The following is a 15,195-nucleotide window of genomic DNA, read 5'->3' on the forward strand; positions in this document are numbered from 1 at the left end:
TTTGATCTTGATGAAATCCCAGTAGTTCAATTTTTCCCTTGTTTCCCTTGCCTTTTGCGTTGTTCCTAGGAAGATGTTGCTGCGGCAAGAGGGAGCATCTTAAGCAGGCTCCATGAGCATTGTAGAGTCCAAAGCAGGGCTCGATCTCACAACCCTGAGATCATGACCTGAGCCAAAATCAAGAGTCAGACACTTAGCTGACTGAGCCACCCAGGTACCTCTGGAATTTTCCATTTTAAAGTAATGATAAGGATATGGCTTTTACTCACATTTACATTTTCCTTCTTACTGGTTTATATCCTTTGGGCAGGAAATATTGGGAAGAAGGCAGCTGGGTAGTTAACATTGTGTTCTGCTAACTTACCTCTAATGGCCTTTTATCTTGTGCAAATATATGTGTGTGTGTGTGTGTGTGTGTGTGTGTGTGTTTGTGTGTATGCATGCACATATATATTTAGACACACATAGAAGTCTATTTTTGTTCTGTTTCTTTAGTAGAGGTCACTTGAGTTGGCTGTCTGATTCACTATATATTTATTCAATATCCATCCTGTTCATATCTAATCTTGGAGGCAGATAAGACTATAGATATCTTCTCAAGATTTCTAAATATTCCTCACCCTGAAGCACCTTCACAAAGATGGACCAAAAGGCCGTAGCCACACTGCTAGAGCTTGCTGCAAAAAGTCTGCTAAGTAATGAGCCTGCGGCTATCCATGCCCTGGAAGAACTCCCAAGAGACCTCTTTGTTCCCTTGTTCATTGATGCCTTCGTGGGAGGGCATGAGAAGATACTAAAAGCAATGGTGAGGGCTTGGCCCTTTCACTGTCTCCATATTGGGGCACTGAGTGTACAAGAGTCATATTATGAAATCTTGGAAGCCATGATTGATGGTCTGCAGATCCTCCCTGACCAGAACTCTTCCTCTTGGTAAGCCTATGTCCAGAAGAAACAGTCAGCAGAAGAGTATGCTAGAGCCTGGGTCAGGGGGATACCTCTGACCTCCCAAAAGCAAGGCTAAAAGCCTTACTTTTGGCTTTTAAGTAAGTAAGCCAAAAGGCTTACTTTTGGCTTTTTTTGGGGGGGGAGGCTAAAAGCCTCCCAAAAGTAGCCAGTGGTGAATGCTGAAGATCTCTGTGGGGCTATTGGTCCAAAACTTGGGGTTACCTTAAGGGATCTAGTGTCTTACAGGCTTGATTATAGAATAAAGGTTACTGAGGTGGTGGATTTATCTCCCGAGTTTGATTACATAGAAGTACATGGGTGATGAAACTGGGAAGGACCAGAGGTGAAGTAAGTATGGAAAAGAACGAAAGATGCTGAATTTGTATAAAAGGACTTCCTGGTGAATGGTATACGGAACGAAAACCAGGGATAAAGAGTTCTGTTTCAGCTTCCCATTATGGGTCTTACTGGGTTATATTAAAACCAACTACTTCTCATGTGTGTTCTGTCTCCTCCTCTCCTTACAGGGGGCCAAAACTGAGGATCCTAGATTTGAGACAGGACCCAGACTGTGGAACAACATGCTCAGAGATCAGTACCACATTTCCTTTCTGTTTTCAGTCTTGTGTTTACTCTCAACACTCTATCCTTAAAACAGAAGAAGCCCAGCATAGTATCAAGTGCCTTGGAATTGTTAATTCAGAATCTGAGCCTCTGTCAACCCAAAAACCCATGGAATTATTAGTGGACCTTTCTTTCAATGGTACCTTGAGAACAAAGCAATTTCTTTCTTTCCTTCAGAGTAAAGTTGAGCAGAGCTTTGGGTCTTTGCACCTCTGCTGCAGAGATTTGCAAATTGATAAAATGTCTGCCCACAAAAGTGTCCTGCAGTTTCTGGATCTAGGATGCATTGATCATCTGGAATTGAATCAGGCTTATCTGAAAGAAGTCACCACACTATTGGCTCAGATGATCCACCTGAACAGCATTAGTTTGTCTAACATCTCCTTTAAACATTGTAAGAGGGAAGACTTCAGAACTTTTCTCATCCAGCTTGGGCAACTATCCAACCTCCAGGAACTCAGCTTGGCTTTATTCTGCCTTACAGATCAACTTCATAAACTGCTCAGGTGAAGGGGTGGGGAGGAACCTGGGTTCCCTAAACACCCCATTGTTAAAACAGGAGAAGAGACCATACTTAGATAACCCAGGCTCCTTGTAACCTACATCTCCTTCCGCATCAGCATGTGCACTGGCAGGAGCTTGAAACTGGCCCGGCTAGTAAGAGGTATCTCATTGTGAAGAGACAGACAAGACAATATTTGAAAAGAAATTTGTGCTCATTCTTTTATTCATTCATTCAGTTGACCGTGTGCAGACAGTATGAAAAAATTTTAAATATATTGGTGAAAAAGACTCAGTTCTTCTTCTATTGGCACATATAACTTTCTAGACAGGAAGGGGAGGCATTCAGATGTTGCATACCCCCATAGGCTAGCTGCAATAGTTAACACTGCCCGATCATTTTGCTCCTGTGTTTTCTGCAAGGCTTGGGCCCTAAATGGAGAACTTGTTTTCTGGGACTTAGTCAAAGGGAACCCTCAGTTGGATGCTTTCTTAGACCTATCTTCAATAAATGAACAAGATCCATTATTGACTGTTGTATATACCAAGTGCATACAACTTTTTTCACTTAATCTTTCCCACAATGATGTATCAGAATAACTGTAGTGTGCACATTTTAAAGATTAAAAACCTGTATCTCAGAGGGGAAAAGTAACTTTCTCAGAGTCACAAGCCTATTAAGTCTGATTGCAAAGCCCACATAGTTAACCACTGTTGCAAAATATGTACAAATTGTTTTATTCTAGAGCCTTAGGTATTTATAATTCTTGTCTCGTTGCCCTAATCCAATCCTCATTTTTCTGAAATAGCCTTCCTTTTTTCTCTCTACAGAATCCTGCCACCTCAGTTGGATACATTGTGTCTATCTTTTTGTGGCCTGTCTAACAGAGATATCACTGTCCTGTCCCAGAGTTCTCAGGCCACCTACCTAAAGCTATTGAATCTCAGCAACAACCAGATATTCTCAGAAGTTTATGAGCCCTTCCAGACTCTGCTAGAGAAGGTATCAGGCACCCTGCAGTATCTGGAGATAAATAATTGCCTGATAACTGATTCTACTCTCTCTGCTGTCCTCCCAGCCCTGAGTCACTGTACCCACCTCCGTGTCCTTAGCTTTGCCTTCAACCCCATTACAATGCCTCTGCTCATGGGCCTTCTGCAGCATTTAACATGCTTGGTAGACCTGAAACATGTTATTTGTCCTGTTCCTGTCCACTGCTATGAACAATGGAATTTTCCTGGCAGTTTGGACCGACAAAAACTTGCTGAAGTGCAGGCCCAACTGACAGCAAGGCTGCAGGTATTACAGCGAGATGACATGACCTGGACCACTTGTCCTGAGTGATTTCCATAGTACAAGGAGTTGTTTGAACACTGATGTGTGACCATTAAAGCATTCAGTGTTTGGTCTAAAGCTCAGATTAGTTAGACACAGAGATAAAATTCTACTGTTTGAGGAAATGAGTTAGGGAGATTGGATCTATACCTGACCTCTATAAAAGAAAAACTCTAAAAAGAAAATAGAAGAATTTGAAAGGGCCTGTGGATCTTTTGCACATTGCCCTCTACATCCTTTTCTGGTTACTAACCATAATGTTGGATATGTGAGATAGGCTAACCCAGTGACTGTACCATCATTTTTGTTGTCACACTGATTGGTCCACTTATCCACTTATGGACATATGACACAAATCAGAACAATTGAAACTTCCTGGTTATGGTAGTTATTGAAGCTAATAATTTTACCCTTTAGGGTCCTGCAAACTTCTTATATTTATGATTGCCTTGGGTTGTTTATGAGAAATCCTGTGTGAGTAAAAGGAAACAAACTGTGCCTACGACCTACTGGTGTTTTTTGTTATTTGTTTTTGAGTATAGTTGACACGAAACGTTACGTTCATTTCAAGTGTACAGAATAGTGATTGTTTCTCTGTATGTTATGCTATGCCCACCACAAGTATAACTACCATCTGTCACCATACAACCCTATTACAATATCATTGGCTATATTCCCTATGCTGTGTCTTTTCCTGCTGATGTTTTTGTTAATGTGTTGTTACCTGCTTTCCCAGGTCTCAGACCTCTGGCTCAGTTATTCCTTATTTCACATACATTCACCAAATACCTATTATAATGTAGATATTGTTCTAGGTGCTGCAAAATATAAGGTCCTTGATCTCAAAACAGTCAGCGTATAGATAGTCCTATGATTTTTTCAGTTTCTCCACAATTTTTTAGGGCATTTGCAAAAATTATTTGCCACTCCTCCCCAGATTTGTTTCACCTTTTCTCGTACATACTCTGCTCAATCCATGTTGGCCTCTTTATGCTATTGTACTGCCTTCAGGTCATGGCTTAAATTTTTCCTCCTCAGGTAGGCTTTTTCTCTATCCAAGTAGATTGTCTCTGCTGATGCTCTCTCTTAATGTACCATGTACATTTCCTTCATGGTACACATAATTCCATATGTATTTGCTCCCTCTGCTCTTCCACTAGAGTTACACTGTTCCTTATGGTACACATTAGCCATATGTGGCTACTGAGCACTAGAAACTTGCTCCAAGTATTAAATGCACAGTATACATCCAAGACTTGATCAGAAACCAAAGATATAGAATAACAAATTGATAACTTACTGATATTCTTTATATATCGAAATGATGTATGGCATGTCAGAGACATAAAGAAAAAATGTAAATTAACTTTTTATTTTTTTAAATTTAATTTTATTTTTTTTTCATTGTTCTGAGCTTCATTGTTTATGCACCACACCCAATGCTCCATGCAATATATGCCCTCCTTAATACCCACCACCAGGCTCACCTATATTCCCAACCCCTCCCCTCCAAAACCCTCAGTTTGTTTCTTAGAGGCCATAATAATATTTATATTTTTTAAAGATTTTATTTAGTTATTTGAGAGAGAACCAGAGACAGAATAGGGTAGGGACAGAGGAAGAAGCAAACTCCCCAATGAGCAGGGAGCCTGATGCCCTACGCAGCTTGATCCTGGGACTCCAGGATCATGACCTGAGCTGAAGACAGATGCTTGCTTAACCCTCTGAGCCACCCAGGCACCCCATATTGTTTGCATTTTGAAATAATAACACTGTATTTCAGAAACTTGTTAAGAAAAAAATGTTAATGATTTTTTATATATTTACATGTTGGAATGATAAAATATTGCATTTCAAAGACTTATTGAAGAATAAGAATCTAAATTTATTCCTATCGTATGTTACAATGATAACATTGAATTTCAATGATTTAGTAACAAAAAGATGAATGGAAAATAATTACTACTTTGTGTATAGTCTTTCCTTGTTGAAATGAAAACAGACTTCATTTTAAAGACTTAGCTAGAAGAATGTACAAGTAACAATGATATGTTGACGTTTCCATGTTGAAATAAAACATGCATTTCAAAGACTCACTAAAATTTTTTAAATTCTTTTTTCTTATTGCTTACAACCCTGAAATGAAAACAAACTGCATTTCAAAGACCTAGAGAAAAGAATATGAAAGTTGACCATTAATAAAAATAGTTAGTAACCTGTTAATTCCATTGTGTGATAACACACTGCTTTTCTGACTTAGACAAACATGTTAGAATAACTAATAAGAGAATTGTATATGCTGTTAGTTGAAATAACACATGGCATTTCAAACATGTCATAAGAAAAAAGAATACAAAATTAGTAGTTTCATATTGTTTATATATTGAAATAATGATATAATACACTGCATTTCAAAGACTTGGTATAAAATATAAAATTAATTCATAATTTATTCATATTGTTCCCAGGTAGAAATTATAATTTCTTTACTTTTGTGTTAAAAATAATTATTAGAACTAAGTTCACCTTTTTCTTTTAACTTTTTCTTTGTTTTTTTACTTTTTTTGGTGTGGCTCATACTGTATTTCTATTGGTCAATATGGCACTAGACCATTAACTCCATTTGGGCAGACTGTTTCTGTTTAGTTTATCTATTAATCATGCCTTTTTATATTCTGTATTTTCTGATGTTTTGACATCTGGGGCCTTGCTGACACTGGAGAGACTGCCTCTCCCAAGGCTAGCTAATTTCTAGGGAGTAGAAACTACTCATCTGTGAGCCTGCCTTTTTTATGCAGACCAGCCAATACAGAGCCCTAACCACCAATCACCTTCTTTGTGCTTTCTCACAAGGCTTTTAATATTCTGGGCTACTATTCTCCTGCTCCAACCACCCCAGGTACAGGTAACAAATAACTTGGAGACAATCCCTATGCTGCAGTGCCCACTGAAAATATTCAGGCTAGCTCATTAAAGCCTATTTAACTTTCCTTGCCTTGTGTTTCCCTTAGAAACCACAACAAATGTCAAGACTTCTAGAACGCTATGCAAAGAGATAATTAGGAACATTATTCCTGTGGTGCTGACAATGTGAATGACATGTTTAGGGTTTTTTTGTTTGTTTGTTTATTTTTTGTTTTTTGCCAGATTAGTGGTTCCCAATTCTTTGCTTTCAGAAGATTGGAAGAATGACCTAAATGACTCATCAGGGAATCATTAAAAATAACTTTGGAGGAGGGGCACTTGTGTGGCTCAGTCAATTAAGCCTCTGACTCTTGATTTCTGCTCAGGTCATGATCTCGGGATTGAGTCCCACATTGGGCTCAGTGCTGCTGAGCATGGAGCCTGCTTAGGATTCTCTCTCTTCCTCTCCTTTTGCCCCTCCCCTGCTCTCACTCTATAAAAAAAAAACAATAATTTTGGAGGATATCATAAGACATTCAAAGAATTGACTTCTATTTCTACATAAGAGTTCTGTATTACTATTTGCTAGGGTCATAGAGACAGACTGACCTAAGTCCAGGAATTCTTTCCACTGTGTGTGTATGCCACATTTTGCTCATCCATTCATTCATATATTGTAATTTGGTTATTTTCACTTTTTGGTTATTGTGAAATAATGCTTCCATGAATATTTGTGTGGAAATATTGTAAGAGTTCCTGATTTCAATAATTTCAAATGTATACCTAGAAGTGGAATGATTAGATCATATTGCATGGAGCACTGGGTGTGGTGCAAAAACAATGAATTCTGTTATGCTGAAAAGAAATTTAAAAAAAAAGAACTCTGTGTGATTTTTTAAATAATCACCATAATTTGTTTAATATTGGAAGCACCGTTAAAAATTCTCACCAGCAATGTGGTTTCCCCATATTCTGGTCAACCCTTGCTATTTTCTGTTATTATTATTTTTTGGATAATAGCCATCCTAAAGACTCTGAAGTGGTTTGTCATTGTGGTTTTGATTTCCCTTCTAATCTTTTGTTTCTAGAATTTTAAAGGTTTTCTACATATAAAATCAAAATTTTTCTTCTTTCCAATTTATATGCCGTTTACTTCTTTTTCTTGCCTAATTTTTCTGCAAGAGTTTCTGATACTATGTCTTTCAATTTTCTCTTTATTATTTTTAATGAATATATTTAAGGTGTACAACTATATGATTTGATGTACTTATACATTGTGAAAAAATCACCACAATCAACTTATTACTAACATATCCATCATATCACATACTTACCTTTCTTTTATGGAGAGAAAACTTGGGATCTATACTCTTAGGACATTTCAACTATACAGTACAGTATTGTTAACTAGAATCACCATGATATACATTTCATTATAGGTATGTATCATACATTCTTTATCCATTCATCTGTTGACAGGCTGTTTCCATATCTTCACAATGAGAATGCAAAGAACTTATGAGTGCATGTGTCTCTTCAACATCATGATTTCAAATCCTTTGGATAAATATCCAAAAAATGGGATTGCTAGATCATATGGTAGTTCTATCTTTAATTTTTAAGAGAAACTCCATAATATTTTCCACAATAGCTGTACCTATTTACATCCCCATTACAGTGTACTAGAGTTCCAGAGTGTACACACACACACACACACACACACACACACACATACACACACAGATTAAAATATTACTCAGCCTTAAAAAAAGAAATGCTCTTATTAGAGATAACATGGATAAACATAGGGACATTATCTTAAGTGAAATAAGTCAGAAAGATAAATACACACTGGGTGTGGTGCATAAACAATGAATTCTGTTATGCTGAAAAGAAATAAAAATAAAGACAAATACAGTCAAAGTCAGACAGAAAGACAAAAAATACAGAAAGACAAATACAAAGACAATACCACTTACTTACAGAATTTTTTATTATGTTAGTCACCATACAGTACATCATTTGTTTTTGATGTAGTATTCCAAGATTCACTGTTTACATATAACACCCAGTGCTCCATGCACTATGTGCCCTCCTTAATACCCTCCACCAGGTTCACCAATCCCCCAACCCTCTTCCCTCTAAAACCCTCCATTTGTTTCCCAGAATTTCATGGTTCCTCTGCCCCTCTGAATCCCTTCCTTCATTTTTCCCTTTCTTCTTCTAATGTCTTCCATTATGTCTCCATATGTTCCACAAATACGTGAAACCATAGATAATTGACTTTATCTGCTTGACTTATTTCATTCAGCATAATCCCCTCTAGTTCCATCCATGTTGATGCAAAAGCTAGGTATTCATCCTTTCTGATGGCTGAGTAATATTCCATTGCATTTATAAAAAAGTCAAATAAAGTTAAACTCATAGAAGCAGGGAGATTGGTGTTTATCAGGGCTGGAGAGTAGGGACAACTGGGAGATATTGGTCAAAAGATACAAAGTTTCAGTTTCATAGGATGACTAAATTCTGGAGATCTAATGTATAGCATGGTGATTATAGTCAATAATATTTGTTTCTTAAAATTTGCTAAGAAAGTAGATCATTGCTAAGAAAGTAGATTCATTGCCACCAAAAAAAGTAACTATGTGAGGTGATAGAAATATTAATTAGCTTGATTATAGTAATAATCATTAATCATTTCACAACATATACAAATATAAAAACATAATTGTTGCAGCATCTTGGTGAATTGATCCCTTTATCATTATTATAATGACTTCATTGTCTCTTGTGCCACTTCTTGACTGAAAATTTATTTTGTCTGATGTAAGTACAGTTGCCCTACTCTTTTGCAGTTGCAATTTGTGTGAAATATCTTTTTCCATCCCTTCCTTTTCAGCCTATGTGTGTCTTTTAAGCTAAAGTTAGTCTTTTGTAAGCAGTCTATATTTAGTTCCTGTTTTTTGTATCCATTAGCCACTCTATGTCTTTTGATCAGAGATATAATTCATTTATATTTAAAGTAATTATTGATAGGTAAGAATTTACTATTGATATTTCGTTATGTGACAGTTTTTTTTGTCCCTTTGTCCATTTATTCCTCTCTTGTTGTCTTCTCCTGTAATTTGGTACTTTTTTTGTAGTGCTATACTTTGATTCCTTTCTCTTCATCTTCTGTATGTCTACTACAGATTTTTGCTTTGCGGTTACCATGAGGTTTACATAAAACATCTTAGAGATAATGATCTTAAGCTGATAACAACTTAATTTTGATTGTATGCACAATTCACATCTTTTTATATTGTGGGTCCATTAAAAATTATTGTAGCTATACTTTAATAATTTAAAAATTTTGAATTTTTCTACTGAAGTTAAGAGTTATTCATTCATTACAGTGTTAGAGTGTTCTGAATGTGACTATTTGCTTACCTTTACTAGCAAGTTTTATATTTTCATCTGTTTTCTTATTGTTAATTACTGTCTTTTTGTTACAACTTAACTTCTTTTACTTTTTCCTTGTGTGTCCACTTTCATTTTTAATTGAAATTATTTTTTAAAATTTAAAATTTTAAATTTTAAATTTTAAAATTTAAAATTCAACTCCAGTTAGTTAACATACAGTGAGGTATTAGTTTCAGGTGTACAATATCATGATTCAATTTTTCTATACTTTTTTTAAATTTTTTATTTTTTATAAACATATATTTTTATCCCCAGGGGTACAGGTCTGTGAATCACCAGGTTTACACACTTCACAGCACTCACCAAAGCACATACCCTCCCCAATGTCCATAATCCCACCCCGTTCTCCCAAACCAATTTTTCTATACTTTATGCTCTGTTCACCACAAGTGTAGCTATCATCTGTCACATACAAGTTTATTACAATATTATTGACTATATTTCTTATGCTGGGACTTTTATTCCCATGACTTGTTTATTCCATACATAACTAGAAGCCTTTATCTTCCACTCCCTTTCACCTATTTTGCCCATCTCCCTACACCACCCCTTTAGCAACCATCAGTTTTTTCTCTGTATTTATAGCTTTGATTCTGCTTTTTTTGCCCATTCATTTGTGGTTTTTTTTTTTAGATCCACACAAGAGTGAAATCATATAATATATGTCTTTCTCTGACATACCCTCTATATCCATCCATGTTGTCGCATTTGGCAAGATTTCATTCTTTTTAATGGCTACTTATCCCTGTTTATCCCTTCAGATCTGTTAGTATTAGCTTAATATATTTAGGTAACCTAATGTTGGGTGTGTATATTGTTGGGTCCATGGTCAAAGGAGTGAGACTGATACAAAGCGAAGGTCAAGCAAAGCTTTATTTTGCACCAAGCATCGAGAATCAAACTGACCGGCCAGGGCCATCTCTTGCAAAGAGGTGACCCCTTCCAGCCTCATAAACTAACTTTTATAGAGTAGGCCATGTGGTTGAGCCTGGCCACACACAGGTGGCCAATTGAATTACAATTCACCCTATAGTAGTTACTTGAACTAGCCTATCACTCTGGTCAGAATTGGAGCCCAAAGGGCAGGGCCCCACATTCTTGGGTGGTTAGGGAGGTGCTTTCCTGATTGGCTGTCCCCACCTGGCTTGGCTCATCCTTGTATTCTGGGCACTGTTACCTCCCCATGACCTGACATGTCCTGGTATATGGGCTCTGTTATCAGGGGCTGATCAGTCATATTTTTCTGGTTTCCCAGACTTGTTTCTAAGTAAGTCCCTCTGGGGGGGCAGGGTCAATCTAAGTTTACTGCATAAACAACAAAATGGCTCGCTCTGGCTAAGCAGGCCCTTACATATATATTTATGATTGTTACATCTTATTGATGAATTGAGCCCTTTATTATTATGTAATGACCTATTAATTCTTGTTATTGTTTTTGGCTTAAGGGTATTTTTTCTGATATAAGTGTGGCTATTCCTGCTTTCTTTTAGTTTCCACCTGCAAGGAGTATCGTCTTATATCCCTTCATTTTCAGCTTACATGTCCTTAAAGTTGCAGTCAGTCTCTTACAGGGAGCATATAGTTGGATCTTTTTTTTTTTTTTAATCCACCCACACACTCTGTGCCCTTTGGTGAATTCAGTCTATATACATTTAGAGTAATTATTGATATGTAACTGCTTACTAATGGCATCTTATTAATTGCTTTCTAGCTGTTTTGTAGTTCTATTTTTTCTTTATTCCTCTGTTTCTGCCTCCCTTTTTGAATTAGTGATTTTCTGTGGTGATGTGCTTTGATTTCCCCTTATTTATCTTTTGTGAATCTACCATATGTTTTTTGCTCTGTGGTTATCATGAGTCTTACATAAAACATCTTACAGATAAAATAAATCTAAGATAATAGCAACTTAACTTTTTTCACTTACAAAAGCTCTAACATTTTACTCTCCCCCTTATGTTTTTGGTGGCACAACTTGCCTCTTTTTATTTATTATAGTAGCTATAGTTACTTTAAGTACTCTTTTCCTTTAAATTTTATACTATAGTTAAGCAGTTAATACCATCCTATTATAGAATTGGAGTATTCTAGATAAGACTGTAAATTTACTTTTACCCAGTGTTACTAATTAGTGTCTTCTTTTCAGCCTAAAGAACTCATTTCATCATCTCTTAAAAGGCAAGCCTGGTGGTAATGAACTCCCTTAGCTTTTGTTTATCTGGAAAAGACATTATTTATTCTTCATAACTTTACTGGAAATTCTTGGCTGACAGTTTTTTTTTCTCTCAACAATTTGTTTGTTTTTTTTTTAATATAATTTTTTATTTTTTATAAACATGTATTTTTATCCCCAGTGGTACAGGTCTGTGAATCACCAGGTTTACACACTTCACAGCACTCACCAAAGCACATACCCTCCCCAATGTCCATAATACCACCCCCTTCTCCCAAACCCCCTCCCCACAGCAACCCTCAGTTTGTTTTGTGAGATTAAGAGTCACTTATGGTTTGTCTCCCTCCCAATCCCATCTTCCTTCATTTATTCTTCTCGTACCCACTTAAGCCCCCATGTTGCAACACCACTTCCTCATATCAGGGAGATCATATGATAGTTGTCTTTCTCCGCCTGACTTATTTCGCTAAGCATTATACGCTCTAGTTCCATCCATTTTGTCGCAAATGGCAAGATTTCATTTCTTTTGATGGCTGCATAGTATTCCATTGTGTATATATACCACATCTTCTTGATCCATTCATCTGTTGATGGACATCTAGGTTCTTTCCATAGTTTGGCTATTGTGGACATTGCTGCTATAAACATTCGAGTACACGTGCCCCTTTGGATCACTACATTTGTATCTTTAGGGTAAATACCCAATAGTGCAATTGCTGGGTCATAGGGCAGTTCTATTTTCAACATTTTGAGGAACCTCCATGCTGTTTTCCAGAGAGGTTGCACCAGCTTGCATTCCCACCAACAGTGTAGGAGGGTTCCCCTTTCTCCGCATCCTCGCCAGCATCTGTCATTTCCTGACTTGTTGATTTTAGCCATTCTGACTGGTGTGAGGTGATATCGCATTGTGGTTTTGATTTGTATTTCCCTGATGCCGAGTGATATGGAGCACTTTTTCATGTGTCTGTTGCCCATCTGGATGTCTTCTTTGCAGAAATGTCTGTTCATGTCCTCTGCCCATTTCTTGATTGGGTTATTTGTTCTTTGGGTGTTGAGTTTGCTAAGCTCTTTATAGATTCTGGACACTAGTCCTTTATCTGATATGTCGTTTGCAAATATCTTCTCCCATTCTGTCAGTTGTCTTTTGATTTTGTTCACTGTTTCCTTTGCTGTGCAAAAGCTTTTGATCTTGATGAGATCCCAATAGTTCATTTTTGCCCTTGCTTCCCTTGCCTTTGGCGTTGTTCCTAGGAAGATGTTGCTGCGGCTGAGGTCGAAGAGGTTGCTGCCTGTGTTCTCCTCAAGGATTTTGATGGATTCCTTTTGCACATTGAGGTCCTTCATCCATTTTGAGTCTATTTTCGTGTGTGGTGTAAGGAAATGGTCCAATTTCATTTTTCTGCATGTGGCTGTCCAATTTTCCCAGCACCATTTATTGAAGAGGCTGTCTTTTTTCCATTGGACATTCTTTCCTGCTTTGTCGAAGATTAGTTGACCATAGAGTTGAGAGTCTATTTCTGGGCTCTCTATTCTGTTCCATTGATCTATGGGTCTGTTTTTGTGCCAGTACCATGCTGTCTTGATGATGACAGCTTTGTAATAGAGCTTGAAGTCCGGGATTGTGATGCCACCAACTTTGGCTTTTTTTTTTTCAATATCCCTTTAGCTATTCGAGGTCTTTTCTGGTTCCATATAAATTTTAGAATTATTTGTTCCATTTCTTTGAAAAAGATGGATGGTACTTTGATAGGAATTGCATTAAATGTGTAGATTGCTTTAGGTAGCATAGACATTTTCACAATATTTATTCTTCCAATCCAGGAGCATGGAACATTTTTTCCATTTTTTCTTTGTGTCTTCCTCAATTTCTTTCATGAGTACTTTATAGTTTTCTGAGTATAGATTCTGTGTCTCTTTGGTTAGGTTTATTCCTAGGTATCTTATGGTTTTGGGTGCAATTGTAAATGGGATTGACTCCTTAATTTCCCTTTCTTCTGTCTTGCTGTTGGTGTAGAGAAATGCAACTGATTTCTGTGCATTGATTTTATATCCTGACACTTTACTGAATTCCTGTATAAGTTCTAGCAGTTTTGGTGTGGAGTCTTTTGGGTTTTCCACATATAGTATCATATCATCTGCGAAGAGTGATAATTTGACTTCTGCTTTGCTGATTTGGATGCCTTTAATTTCCTTTTGTTGTCTGATTGCTGAGGCTAGGACCTCTAGTACTATGTTGAATAGCAGTGGTGATAATGGACATCCCTGCCGTGTTCCTGACCTTAGCGGAAAAGATTTCAGTTTTTCTCCATTGAGAATGATATTTGCGGTTTTTTTTTCATAGATGGCTTTTGATGATATTGAGGTATGTGCCCTCTATCCCTACACTTTGAAGAGTTTTGATCAGGAAGGGATGCTGTACTTTGTCAAATGCTTTTTCAGCATCTATTGAGAGTATCATATGGTTCTTGTTCTTTCTTTTATTGATGTGTTGTATCACATTGACTGATTTGCGGATGTTGAACCAACCTTGCAGCCCTGGAATAAATCCCACTTGGTCGTGGTGAATAATCTTTTTAATGTACTGTTGAATCCTATTGGCTAGTATTTTTGTTGAGTATTTTCGCATCTGTGTTCATCAAGGATATTGGTCTATAGCTCTCTTTTTTGGTGGGATCCTTGTCTGGTTTTGGGATCAAGGTGATGCTGGCCTCATAAAATGAGTTTGGAAGTTTTCCTTCCATTTCTATTTTTTGGAACAGTTTAAGGAGAATAGGAATTAGTTCTTCTTTAAATGTTTGGTAGAATTCCCCCGGGAAGCCGTCTGGCCCTGGGCTTTTGTTTGTTTGGAGATTTTTAATGACTGTTTCAATCTCCTTACTGGTTATGGGTCTGTTCAGGCTTTCTATTTCTTCCTGGTTCAGTTGTGGTAGTTTATATGTTTCTAGGAATGCATCCATTTCTTCCAGATTGTCAAATTTATTGCCGTAGAGTTGCTCATAGTATGTTCTTATAATAGTTTGTATTTCTTTGGTGTTAGTTGTGATCTCTCCTCTTTCATTCATGATTTTATTTATTTTGGGCCCTTTCTCTTTTCTTTTTGATAAGTCGGGCCAGGGGTTTATCAATTTTATTAATTCTTTCAAAGAACCAGCTCCTACTTTCGTTTGATTTGTTCTATTGTTTTTTTTTGGTTTCTATTTCATTGATTTCTGCTCTGATCTTTATGATTTCTCTTCTCCTGCTAGGCTTAGGG

At 36.9% G+C, this 15,195-nt stretch overlaps 1 protein-coding gene across 1 annotated transcript; it reads left to right on the forward strand.

Moving 5' to 3' along the window:
• The first annotated feature begins 440 nt into the window (after positions 1–440).
• LOC101676796 (melanoma antigen preferentially expressed in tumors-like) lies at positions 441–4,690 on the forward strand. The gene is made up of 3 exons (XM_004777116.3): positions 441–930; positions 1,473–2,075; positions 2,902–4,690. The coding sequence occupies exons 1-3, from the start codon at positions 641–643 to the stop codon at positions 3,413–3,415; spliced, it is 1,407 nt and encodes a 468-aa protein (XP_004777173.1). The 5' UTR covers positions 441–640; the 3' UTR covers positions 3,416–4,690.
• Positions 4,691–15,195: the final 10,505 nt, after the last annotated feature.

This window comes from Mustela putorius, unplaced genomic scaffold, assembly GCF_011764305.1.
Source record: "Mustela putorius furo isolate JIRA1106 unplaced genomic scaffold, ASM1176430v1.1 tig00000842_pilon_pilon_pilon, whole genome shotgun sequence".
In the NCBI taxonomy this organism is placed as follows: Eukaryota; Metazoa; Chordata; class Mammalia; order Carnivora; family Mustelidae; genus Mustela; species Mustela putorius.

Bases quoted from the DNA above. Each gene is read 5' to 3' on its own strand.
- LOC101676796 (XM_004777116.3), top strand. From the start codon at position 641: ATGGACCAAAAGGCCGTAGCCACACTGCTAGAGCTTGCTGCAAAAAGT. The intron at 931-1,472 runs GTAAGCCTATGT...CTCTCCTTACAG, and splicing joins GACCAGAACTCTTCCTCTTG to GGGGCCAAAACTGAGGATCC. The intron at 2,076-2,901 runs GTGAAGGGGTGG...TTCTCTCTACAG, and splicing joins CAACTTCATAAACTGCTCAG to AATCCTGCCACCTCAGTTGG.